The 13,774-nt window shown below is 31.6% G+C and overlaps 1 protein-coding gene across 1 annotated transcript; it reads left to right on the forward strand.

Annotated features, from left to right (window-relative positions):
- Nucleotides 1-2,920: 2,920 nt before the first annotated feature.
- LOC133877147 (glucosamine 6-phosphate N-acetyltransferase-like) lies at nucleotides 2,921-6,434 on the forward strand. The gene is made up of 2 exons (XM_062315394.1): nucleotides 2,921-3,150; nucleotides 5,687-6,434. Exon 2 carries the CDS (start codon nucleotides 5,722-5,724, stop codon nucleotides 6,193-6,195), a length of 474 nt encoding a protein of 157 aa, XP_062171378.1. The 5' UTR covers nucleotides 2,921-3,150; nucleotides 5,687-5,721; the 3' UTR covers nucleotides 6,196-6,434.
- Nucleotides 6,435-13,774: the final 7,340 nt, after the last annotated feature.

The raw sequence follows: 13,774 nt of genomic DNA on the forward strand, positions 1-13,774 counted from the left end.
TAGCATTTACATCAGCTTTTTAAAGGTGTCTGTTTCTTAAATTTTAAGAAAATTTTTAAAAATGTTACAAAAACACTTCTACAGTAAATTTCTTAAAATTTTTAGTTTTCCTATAAGTGAATTATCGCTCCTATTTTATTTCTCTTTCATACTTTTAATTAAAGGTAAAAAAACATATAATCTCTCTCCTACTCTATTTTATTTTTTTTAAATTAAAATAAAAATAAAAAAATAATATTTTAATGATATATGAAAAAATAAAGAGAAGTGATATAGTAGTTTTGTGGGGTGTTTTTTATAATGAAGTAAAAAATAATTTTGTTCTTTATATTTAAAAAAAAAATGATTAAAAAATTGCTGAGAATGCTTTTACTCGTATCCTTAATAGCAATTGAAGCGGGTCCTTTTCACGACTTTTGAGGGAATCCTTGAGATGGAGGAAGCTAATTGGAAAGGTTGGCAATAAAACTGGTTATGGCAGCCCATTGGGGGGAGTTGTGAGTGCATTGAGAGGCATTCGGCCTCATTTGGTTTGCGGATTAGACTCATGGAAAGGAATAGCTATTCCGTAGGAATAGCTATTCTTTTGTTTGGTTGTATGTTATTTAAGGGAATAGTTATTCCCACGGAATAGCTATTCCCTTACGAAGAGGAATAGGTATTCCACTCAAAAAAGAGTGGAATGCCTATTCATTTCCTATGGGAATAAATTAAATTCGTCTTTTGCCCAAAAACTCCAACCTTCTCAACACTCAAGTCTCTTATCCCTCTCTCTCTCTCTGTTTCTCAACTCATGGTGTGTTTTGATACGAAATTTTGACAATAAAATATAATTCTGATTCTACTTTTTTCAGAAATAAATCATATTTTATTCAACTTTTTAAAAAACAAATTATATTTTATTCAACTTTTTATAAACAAATTATATTTTATTCAATTTTTTTTTTTTTTCTAAAAAGTCAAATTTCAAAATTTGCAAACAAAATAAGAATTTAATTCTGATTTCAAAAATTCATCACTCAAGTGCACCATCAATATCTTTCTCCATCTCTGCAATTATATTCTCATCCTCCTCTCTCTGTTTCTCAACCTAACTTAATTTGTTGTGGGGTAGTCTTTCTTCTTCTTTTTTTTTTTTTTTTTTTTTTTTTTTTTTTTCTCCTCCTATGATTTAGCCTACAGAATGCACTTAGACGTAGCAAAACGAGTACCTCTTAATATCGGGGGGACTCCAATTGCCTTGCGGAGGTTTGAGAAAAACTTTGTAAGCAAAGAACGAATGTTTGTTACTGAAAAACAAATAAAAAATAATAAAATAAAAAGGGCTTTGTAGATGATTTATTTTTTTATGATGATTATTTTTTTTTAATTTTTTTTTTCTCTTATAAATCATTTTACTTTGTAAGCAAAGAATGAATGTTTGTTGCTGGAAAACAAATAAAAAAGAATAAAATAAAAAGGACTTTGCAGATTATCTATTTTTTTATTTTTTTATGATGGTGATATGATGATTATGTGTGTGTTTTTTTTTTTTTTTTTTTTTTTTTTCCTTATAAATCATTTTGTAGCGTAATTGTATATGAAAAAAAAAAAAAAAAAAAAAAAAAAAGAAGCCATGAACTCTATGAAATTAAAAAAAAAAAAACAAAAAAGGTCATAGTATGATTGTTTATGTTTCTTAAAGAAAAAAAGAATGTCCTCAAGAATATAAATTATATTTGTATTATAAGGGTATTTTAGAAAATTTGATTATAATATGATTCCATTCACCAATGTATTGCACTGTACCAAACAAAAGAATACATATGCAATGTTCTATTCCACCGTTACAACCAAACAAAAGAATAGGAATAGTTATTCCATTCCACCTTCATCTATTTCCATGAATAGTTATTCCTTTTTCCTAATGGAATAGACATTCCACAAACCAAATAAATAGTGCATTGAGAGTCATTCATCTTCTTCTTTGATTCTGTCAAACTTCATACTGGACTGGTGAGTCCAAGAAAATAAAGCACAGGTTGTTGATTTAAGAGCTTTTATGCTCGTAATCCGATATTAACGAAATATTTAGATTTTTCGTTAAAAAAAATCTATATATATGGTTATCAACGTAATAAAAATTTCATTTTTGATGATTCTATAGAAGTTATAGAACAAGTTATAGAACAAGTCTTTTGGGTTTCATTAGTCTCTTTGAACACATAAAAAAATCCTCATTTTATTTCAGGCTAGCTCAATAAATTTTGAAGCTTAAAGGCGACAAGTTTAAGTGATGTCTTTTTTTTTTTTATATTTAAATATTAATTAAATTAAATTTATTTTAATATTTATATTATATTTTTTTATTTAATATGTCAATTAGAGCATTTTCTTCTGTTTGTAAAATGTATTTTAAAACTTATTTTTAATAATTTATTAGATACATAATAACTTATCACTTGATTCAATATATGAAATAATAAGATTTAAAGAAAAATAAAGAGAAAAATAGAGATAATTTATATAAAAATTGACGTGTAATAGAACATAATGCAGAAAAAATTGTTGAACATTGAAGACTCACCAAGAGTGTAATTCTATCTATTATGCACAGCGCAAACAATGAGAATTTACGTACTTTGAATATTTTTCATATTTTTTTAAATATTTAATTCAAATAAACGTTGAAAAAAAAATTATGCATGTTCGACTAATTCTATGAAAGTAAAAATGAGGCTTTTAAAAAAAAGTAAATAAATAAAACTTTTTAAGAATTTATAATTTTTTTTTTTTTATCTGAACATAAATAATAAGACTTTAAATTTATAATTACTTTTATTATGGTCGTGGATGTTAATTAAAAATTATTTATTAAATTTTTACCGTATCGAGAGTTTAGTTATAAACTATTTATTAAATTTTCAGTCAGTCGAAGGGCATCGAGGGAAGGAGACGGAGATGGAGATGAATAAGAAGAAGATGGAGGGTCTTCGTGAAGAACAGAAGACGAAGAAACGGAGCTTAGAAGCCTCTGGTTCTCTCGGATTCGGCCTGCCAGGTACGGCACCAAGCGCTGAATGGCCAATCTCACCATCTCTCTCTCTCTCTGTCTGTTACCTTCTCTTTCTCAGAGCGCCAAACCAGATCTGAAAAAATAACCATGAATAGGTATGTCCCCCATCTTCTTCCTTCGTCTCTCTCTTTTATTTTTGGTTGATCATTTGTCTGTTTTAAATTCCAGCACGAAAGTCCAACAGAAAGCCAAAAAAAAAAATTCAATCTAAATAAGTCTATAAGCTTATCCTAATATCTTCCTTCAAATCACCCCCAAAGACCAACTGTTAGTGCTGAACTAGGAGGCCCTGAACAGACCCGAATCACAGCATTTGTAATGCACCTGATTTTCATAATATTCAACCAAATATACATTAATATTAGCTCTCTCCTGAATGTGTCCAGCCTCTCAAATGTTCTAAATTGAACAAATGATGAATATAGCTTATTCATAACTAGCTATTCAAGCTTGCATCAACTCAAACACAAAGGCAACCGGAAAGAAATGTGGGTCAGCTGACATTTGTCTATGTTGCCACCACAGGATAAAACAACACTTGTACCCGCCAAAACAACACATATGAATTCTGTCACAAAAATAATGAAAAAGGTTAAGTTCACAATTTATTTCTATTATAAGCGTTTGTAAGACACCCATCAAATATTTTAATTTTGAAACCATTGTTGGTTTGTCCAACGTAAGTGGCCTGCCTTGGTGAAAGAATGGAAGTGGACCTTTTCCCATCAATCACAATGTACCTGTCAGCATGCTGAAGAAATGTGCTTAGGCCCGTAACATATATAAAAATCTAGAGTCATCAGGACTACATTGTTATTTGTCCCATAGGAATTCCTGTTCTGAGTCTGCATCATTGAATTTGCAGAAATCACTAGGACCCATGTGGCCAGTAAATACATTTTGGTGGTCCATTTCTAAGATTTAACTTGTAATAAATCAGGGACATGAATACTGATGATAACCATATAAGTTCAGTCTCGACAGGCTTCATGAGAAGTTTATGACAGCATCTCAACTGCATAGGTCATGTAGAGGCTACTGACTCTTATAACCTTGTTAAATACATAGCTGTCTGCATGATTCTGTGCTTTTGTATTTGAAGCTCCATTTTCTGCTAGTATCTCTACAAAATGATTAACATTCATGCTAGTATCTATGCATATGTATGGACTGCTTACATGATCATCATACATAATGAACCAAACTGATTGGATTTTCTTCAATAGAATAAACTCTACCATACATGCTGTCAAGTTGAGGAGTTCTTTTCCTTTCTTTTCTTTTTTTCTTTTTTTTTTTTTAAAAAAAATATTTTGTAATACAAAGCCATTATTTCCAACTCTAAAATACAGTGACTAATTGTACAGAAGTCACAACCCCGTCTACTTTTCTGTGAAGTTTTTTGCTTAAGAGAAAGTCTGAACCAGCTTAAAGCCTAGACGCTATTGTATTGAATATCAATACAATAAAATGAATGTTTCTTGTTCTAGTTGGTTATTGTTTTAAATTTTGAGAATATCAATGATATTGGAGGAGTCCCACAAAAGCAATATCTCGCAGAAGTCCTAGATATCGGCCGATAATTTTTGTGGCAACCGATATTTAAATATTTTATGATTCCAAATATTTTCTGAAAAAATTCTGATACTTCCCAATATCAGCTAGTAAAATCGATATATCACCCCATATATTTTTGTAATATTGGCAAGGGGACCTTGAGACCTTCTCTATGGATATTATAGATGCTGATATTTTAACAATGTTATCTTATTTTTTTAGAGAACTCGAATACTGTTATTGTAGGTACTTAGCATACTCAGAAGATGACATGCTTTAATATATGTGAAAGAAAAAGAAAAAGAATTAAAAGTTTCAATTTATGCTGTTTGCTTATTTTTTGAGAAATCACATACTTGGTTCCTTAAACTAGCCTACGAAATGAACACATGATGTATGAATAATCTTGACCAAGACAATGTCAAAGAGTGTCTTGATGATAAATTTTACTATTGCATATCATCTGAAGGAGATGGAATATTTGATTTGTTGATGGAATGTTGTGCGACCTACCAAGCTGTAATTCAGTTGTGTTACCATGCTAGTAATTGGTTCATATCCTTAGCAGGCTTCTTCGAAAACAATTTTGCTGAAACCCTACCTGTAGATATTTGTGAATGCAGTCCTACTAGTGTTCTAGATTTGCTGTTATTTTCTCTGTTTAAATGCATCGTGATGGTGCTAAACTGCTAATGCATCAGCTACACATATTCTTTCAGAAGGGGGTATTAGTTTTGCTCACCATGCTAGCATCAAGTATGAAAGAACTTAAAAGAGCGAGAGCTTAACATAGATATTTGTTGATAGAGTTATTCCCCAAACTTTGTTGTTATTTGAGTTTTTAAGCCATTGCTTAACTTTATTTTTCACAAACCAACCGAGGCTAACCTATAAACAGGAGAGGCTTGGCCTTCTTTCTGTAACTTGATTTGAGCAGGCTTGCACATACTGTGCAGCTGATTAGAAAGCATAGAGAACTATAACCAAGTACTGTATTGTGCTTCAAAAGGCAATACAGATAACTCTTCAGAGATTTGATGCTTTCTCCTTGTTTATCCAAATGAATGTTTCTAGATCTTAAGGCAATCCTAAAGTCCCACTTGGAAAAGATGCCGGCCGGTGACTCGCCCAGCGAAGAACCAAAGTTTCAAGTCCGTAGATTACAGATCTCAGACAAAAGCAAGGGTTTCATAGAGCTATTGCGGCAACTAACTGTCTGTGACTCTGTATCTGACAAGGATTTTGAAGATCGATTTCAGGAGATCAGCTCCCTTGGAGATCACCATGTGATTTGTGTTATTGAAGATGAATGTTCTGGTAAGATTATTGCAACAGGGAGCGTGTTCATTGAGAAGAAATTTTTCAGGAATTGTGGCAAAGTTGGGCACATTGAAGATGTTGTGGTTGACACCAATGCTCAAGGGATGCAATTAGGCAAGAAAATCATTGCGTTCCTCATGGATCATGCTTGTTCAATGGGGTGTTATAAGGTGATTCTTGACTGCAGTTTGGAGAATAGAGCGTTTTATGAGAAATGTGGTTTCAAGCAGAAAGAAATTCAGATGGCCAAGTATTTTGTTTGATTTGTTTGTGTTACTTCTTCCATTGCAGTTTTGGTAGTGATTGTTGTTTGAATGTATTTGGAGATTTTTTTTCTATTGGACTGAGGAAAACCTCTCTGTGCATTTGGCACTGACGACTTGCTTTGGTTCAAGTTGATTTTGTTGCTTCATGCAGTAAATCCTTTGTGGGATACAGTTTGTGGTTAGTAGAATAAAAATGCATATTTACAATTGTGAAAATTTGGATATATTAGATTATGCTGTTAAGGTCAACATGGCCAAGTTTCAATTTCACTGGAGCTATCTATTCGAACATCATAAAACGTTTGCAAATTAGATCAGCTAATGCATAAAAATCAAAATACTAGATTTTATGGGAATTTAAGGATTAATTCTTTTATCCCCTTGTCCTATTATAGGTTTGAGAAATTGGATCCTCTCTCCACATTATTACAAAGCAACATTAGAAAGGCCTATTAGTGGGCATTTTTCAATTTGAGATGGAGATGATCCATTTGATGATTTAGATTTTGTTTTGTTATGTCTAGTAGTATATATGGTGTTATGTCATTTAAAAATTTTAAATGACATGACAATAAATTACCATGTGGTAACAAACTTTCCTTGTCTCTTGAACCTTCACGTGATTGCATTTTCATTTTTTTTTTTTTTTTGAAATAGTAATAAGAATTTATTGATGTAATATAAAGGTGTAAAGAGTTTTGAATTTTTGTGAGAGAAAAGTGAATAAAGTTGTTTGGTAATGTGAAGAAAGAAATTTGACTTTTTTTTAGAGAAAAATAATAATTGATTGATTTAATATAAATGTGAAATGAGTTTTGAATTTTTGGTGAGAGAAAAGTGAATAAAGTAGTTTGGTAACGTGAAGAAATGGTCGACCTTTTTTTAGGGAAAAAATAAAGAAAAAAGAGTGAGTTGCCAAACATGCTTTTTTTCATACCCCTGCTCACACGCCACAATAGCACGTTGACCGCAAGCACTAGAACATGGTTGACAACAGGGGGAGCGGAGGCCGTTGAGTGTGGAGGGGAGGCGCGTGGTTGTTTTTATATCATCAATTAGTTGGTCATACCAGCTCCAGCAATAGCCTTCTTGTTGCAAAGCATACACAATTTTCAATGTGTCACCTTCTAATATAATTCGTCGGATTCCCAAATATCTTCCAAGGGGAGTGATCCTTACACTCACACTATACAACAATGACACAACACCAAGGTACAATGGAGTGAGGTCCATGGCCCCACTCCATTGTGCCTTGGTGTTGTGTCGTGTGAGTGTTTTAATCATTTCTCTTCTTCCAAACTCTACCGCTTTCCACGTTGCTACAACTTCAGCTATTGTTGGGTCAATTACAAAAGACTTTGTGGCACACATAGATGCCAATACATTACCCTCATGGTCTCTACAATGATTCCCATGCCCATCTTCTTTTCAATTTTATCTATCGCTGCATCTCAATTTATTTTAACCCCCAAACATGTGGTTTTTGCAACTTTGGCCTCTCCTCTCCTCTCCTCTATTCTTTCTTTCTTTTCTTTTTTGTCCCTCCGTATTATTCCCCATAAACTGCGTAGCATGATGAAACTCCTCTACTGAATCTTTCGGGCATTTGACTAAATGGGTACGGTGTATAAGATCACCTCTATAGACTACTGTATTTTTACGATGCCAAATCCTTCTGGTTATTGTTGTCACCAGCTCCAATTCTTCATCGTCTACTCTTTCCATTAGTTTTCCTATCCGGCAAGGGAAATCATCTTTATTAATAGAACACTTCTGAATATGGTATGGGAATCAGAATCCATTTATCTTTCCATAACTCCCTGTTCTCCACCCTCCACACTAAACCTTTCTTTTAGAAGTTTTAATAAGCAAACGACTAAAAAGTAATATTTGTGACACACACTGCAACGCACAAGTGGAGTGGTTAGTGGGGGTTGAAAACTTTTTACTTTGCTAATTGAGCCACTTGGGCAAAGAAAAAGTTGATTATGATTGTCATTAGTTTTTTTTTTTTTTTTTTAATTAAATTGTAATTAGTTAAACCTACTACTAAAAAGACACCTTCGCAAACACGTTGTCCGCATATCTCGTGTGAAAATGGTAGTCGGCAATGACCACTTGATTAGGCCTTGAATTGACTCCAATCTCCATTTCTTCTTTGATTTGAATTGAAAGGGTTGTGGAAGAAATATTGGCCTTTGCTCATCATGATGTTTGACTCTCAAGAGGAATTGGCCTTTGCTTCACGTTTGCTTGGTTGCCTTTCTTCCACAAAATCGGGGACACACACAAAGGATGGTCTCATATATATTCTCTTGACGTTGATGGCATATGGTTTGAAAAAATGTTTAGAATGCTCTAACTTTTACTCTAAATCTAATAGTTTGCAAATTAACTTGACAGTTCGAGTGTTACTTCCTAAGTCATTACAACTAAATTTAAGGGAACTTTTATTTTTTATTTGGGATAATTTCACTTAAAGGTATCGTCGCTCTATTTGGTTTAAGAGTACTGAATTTCAAAACGTCTCAAATTAGGGTATCTAATTTTCATAACGTCTCAATTACAGATATGCCGTTAGTATTTGTCGTACATTAAATCCTGCCAAAATACCCATGTGTTTATATTTTTTTAAAAAAAAATTATAAAATTTTTCAAATATTCAGGCACGGGTATTTTGGCAAATTCCGTTAAATTCTGACCAATACCTAAATCTTAGCAATTTTTTTTTTTAAAAAAAAAAAAAACCATGAGTATTTTAAAATTTTTGACAAGATTTAATAACAAATCCTAACGGAGTATCTGTAATTAAGATATTTAGAAAATTGAATACCCTAGTTTGAGACGTTTTGAAGTTCAGCACCCTTAAGTCAAATAGACCAATAGTTTGATACCTTTAAATAAAGTTATCTCTCTTTTTTTTCCCCTTTTTACAATATTTCCTCTAAAATAAAATAAAACTCTCAATTTAGTTTAGTGTATCGAACTTTAAATTTTTTTCAATCCCAACCCCGTTAGAGTTTGGAAGTTAAACTAGATAATCAAAGAGTGAAATGACCATTATACTCTGGTAAACTTTATAAAATTACAAAATTACCCTTAAATAGTAGTTAATTTTTTTATTTATTTTTTATTTTTTTATTTTTTTATTTTTTTTAAAAAAAAAACCTGAAGATCCTTAAACCAAAACTTAAAAAACTGAAGATCCTTTCCTCCACTTCCTAAGCAACCAAACATAGGTCTAAGAAATTAAAAAAGGGAAAAAATCACTGGTAGTGAGATCAAAGCGAGACCAAAGCTTGGTCCGACGCTTGTAGTCCGCCCCAAAAATCCAAATCGAAACCTGCTCAGGCTTCTTCCTCATAGTTTATCACCCATCCATTAGGATTTAACAGAAAATTCTAATGGAGGGTTGAGATTACAAAATTTTTAAAGTTCAATACACTAAATTGAAGGAGATTGCAAAAGTGATGAAAGTTCATGGAATTTAAGTGAAGTTTCTCTCCTAAATTTGTTTAAAAAAGTATACAAACCCCTATCAAACTAACACCCAATTTGTAACGTCCCATCAACTATCGATTGCATCAATATCCCCCACGCTACCAAAAATTTGCAATTTATCCCCTTTGTCCCCCAAAAAGATAAAAATGCACTTAAAAATTCTCAAAAAGACAAATATTCTTATAAATTAAAAAAAGAAAAAAAAAAAAAAGAAAAAAAGAAAAAAGAGACATTGATGCAACCTTTAGTTAAGGGTGAACATTGAAATTGAGTGTTTCAAGTGGGTATATGTACTTTTTGCCAAATTTAATTGTTAAGTAATGTTAGATATTATAATTCTATCAACCATTCATCCAATAATGCTGACTAGAGGTGTAAATGAGCTGAGCTACTTGTGAACTTACTCGAGATTGGCTCGAATAAACTCAACTCGTGCTTGAATCGATTATTAAATGAGCTATTTGTGAACACGGAATTAGGCTCAATTATTAAATGATACAAACTCGTATAAACTCGGTTCGACTTGATTAAAGCTTGTGAACCCGTTCATATAAGGATCAACTCGTGTATATATATAATTTATATAACTTAATTTTATAACATAGTATATTAACAAACAATATAATATATGTAAGAATAAATTAATTAACAAATAAAAATGGTCATTAGTCAGTATATATTAATTGGTTATAATTTATATAAAATAGTAAAAGGGAATAATATCAATACCTAATTATTAGTCATATAATATAATGACAATCCATGTACTTAATCATATTATTTATATAATAGAATAGAATTATAAGATTATATGATCATATAATAATATAACATTGTGGCATATGACATATAATCACTTTATTATATGTTATAAGTATTATCATTAGATATTTAATAATCATTACTTCATTTATTTTTTTTGTAAGTTATATAGTTTATTTAACATACAATATAAATATATATTGTTTATATGTTATATAATGTAATATTAATTTTTAAATGAGTTCATCCCTATTGTTTGTATGTTAAATAAATTATATAACTTACAACAAAATCGGCCGAGCCGAACTTAATTTTTAAAACTTGTCATGAGCTCGAACTCAACTCGGACTCTTGATAAATAAGCCCGGGCTCGTACATGCACTACTTGCTCAAGCTCGACTTGTTTACAGCCTTAATGCTGACATAACACTCCCAATTAACTATTAGATATTTTTTATTTAATAATGTTTAATCTAATTGTTTATTTGAGAATGTCATGTCAACATTGTTTGATCAATATTGGATAAAATTATACTATCTAGCATAGACACAAATATCTTACAAATTGATTTGTTGGAAACTTATTACTCACCGAGCATTTTCATGCACCGAGTATTAAAGAGCAGCTCTTACATCAAATATAGGGTTGTTTATCCCACAAAACCTGATTCATCCCAACCAGTTTTTAGAACTAACTCATTCATCTACAATAAACTTCAATTATCAGGAAGCTAGGGGACATTTTGATTGAAGGAATATTGATGCAATGCCGTGAGCCTTTGAAACAAATTCAGGGCTTTTAGTGAAGTTTTATCCTCCTTTTTTTTTTTTCAAACAAATCATTCTTCCAATGTTTCTCTGGAAGCTGTGAACAGAGAGACTGAGAGATGGTTTCGTTAGATGATTTATGGAAAATCTCTCTGCTTGCTCTGTTTTCTTGGGAGTTCATTTTCTCACGGTGCCATTTTTCCGGGGTTGATAGGGAGGGATGAGGAAGACGAGGAAGAGATCGAGGAAGTATGTGGGAAGAGAAAAAGGAAGAGGGAGGGAAAAAAGCAACATCTTCAAGGAAGGAAAGAGAAATCTGTTGCGGGTGAGTTTTCGAGATTTATTTTTAAGAGTTGAGTGGGCAACTGCACCCCACACCCTCCCCTAACTCGGCCATTGCTTACAGAAAATATTAAGGTTTTGATGGCAAACGACACTTGGCTTCACCACATGAACACACACCAACAGCTTTGTCATAGCATGTGAGAAATGCGAGTGGTATTCCAACATTTCCAATGCCCCTCAGGAAGCAGGCTTGTAAATATTCATCAACTCAAACAATTTCCCTGTGGTGTCCATATCCTATGACTTGCGGTCACTAGCTTACAGAACCAAATGTATTTCCTCACCACACTTTCGGTGAGACAGCTTTGACAATCAACTAAAATCAAAATTTATGACTTTGCCACCTCTCCCTAAGAAGCAATTGGCTGCAAATTGGCAAGTCACAAAGCTCCTTCTGAAGACAATATTTTCGGTCTATAATTCATACCTTCAAGACAGAGAGGAAGAGATATACTAGATTAGATTTTCAACTTAATTAGTTTGAAGGAGTTCATCCAGCCCTTCCATCTTCACAGTGTTTTGTTCAAATAAACTTTGACTTTTTGTCTCATGGCTTAAGAATTTGAAAAGAACACATGAGCTTTCATCAACACTCATCATTCCACCAGCATTATCAAATGCCAACACCTTTGACGACATTTATACTATTAAAAAGGCGTTTGAGAAGTATATATGTGAAGCACCTCCAAAGCCAATCGGAGGTGGTTATGCCACTCCTAAATGCACCGGGGGTGATTGCACCACCCTTAGAGCTTCTCGAGGGTTCACTACGAGGCGCTTTAGGAGTGGTGTGACCACCCTTGGCTTCCGATGTGGGTTGGGTGGTCGGCTACCACATAATTCGCGTTACAGGTTTTTTTTTTATTTATTTTTTTTTTTTTGGAATTTTGAAAAATGAAAAAAAAAGTAATATGGGTTTTTTTTTTTTTTTTTTTTTTCAGAAAATGTGGTATACTCTTTTAAGAATAGTTGTTTCTATAAGAATAACTATTTTTACGAATAAACCTCTATCAAATAAAAGAATTATAAAATAACTATTTTATTTCAGAAGCTATTCTGTAAACCAAATAGACCCTTAATTATTTAACGACGAATGTGATAAAAACCACATAAATTTACAAACTAACGTGTCAATTTCCATAACATGTTAGTTTGTAAATGAACAAAATGTGCAAGAGTGCTGAGGTACATTGTTAATTTATTCAACGAAGAAAGACAAAAATAAAGGTTATCATCATTCATTAAAAATCAACAAAATGTATACGACATGTCCAATCCTCATAAGTGTCTCCAACACAAGCAACACAGGATAAAATAATTTAATTATTGAATTATTATGAACGAAGAAAGCTATAGTGAACAAAGATATTGTTATTATATATATTTCTTTCATACAAAAATACACGTCACTTTTGGAGATCAGTTTGTAATAAATTTTCTAGAAACTAAATTATAATAAATTTCTGTCCATTTCTGAATTACATTCTTCCTCAAAGCAAGCAAAACACTCCAAAAGTTTGAATTTAACTTTAATTAACGAAACCAAAATTGAATGAAGAGGAATGAATTTATGAGAAAATAAGTTATACAAGTCCAACTAGCTCTAAAATAATTAGGAAAAAATGTTCTAGAGGTAATGAGGTATGATTTTTTTATTTTTTATTTTTTATTTTAATATCAAATCACTCTCTAAGATATATATTTTATCCATTTAGTGGATTTACTTCCTAAGATTATAATTGTTATCAAATAGATACTTTCGTTCACTTTTCGTTAAATTTCTAATGGTGTTGCGACATCATACTCAATCAAATGGTGACACTTGTCCCCTTTAATAAAAAGCTAATATATATATATATATATATATATAAAACAAAGGAAGATTTTTTTTTAATTAAAAAAAAAAACAGAGGTTGGGTGGCTCTAGTTTTTTTTTTTAATATTTATATTTAATAATAATTTATTTTTTCTTTTTCATTTTATATTTTTTTTTACTAAAGGAGAAACGTATTGTCTTTTAATTGAATATGACGTGACACACAGTTAGAAATTTAACAAAAAGTGGACGAATGTATTTATTTGATAAAAAGTGAAATATTGGAGATTAATTTAATAAAAAATGATACATCAAAGGACTTCTCTAGAGCATTTTTTTTTCCTAAATAATTGAGGGGTCTAACAATTGGTCCAATGTATGCCA

Source organism: Alnus glutinosa, chromosome 9, assembly GCF_958979055.1.
Source record: "Alnus glutinosa chromosome 9, dhAlnGlut1.1, whole genome shotgun sequence".
Lineage (NCBI taxonomy): Eukaryota > Viridiplantae > Streptophyta > Magnoliopsida > Fagales > Betulaceae > Alnus > Alnus glutinosa.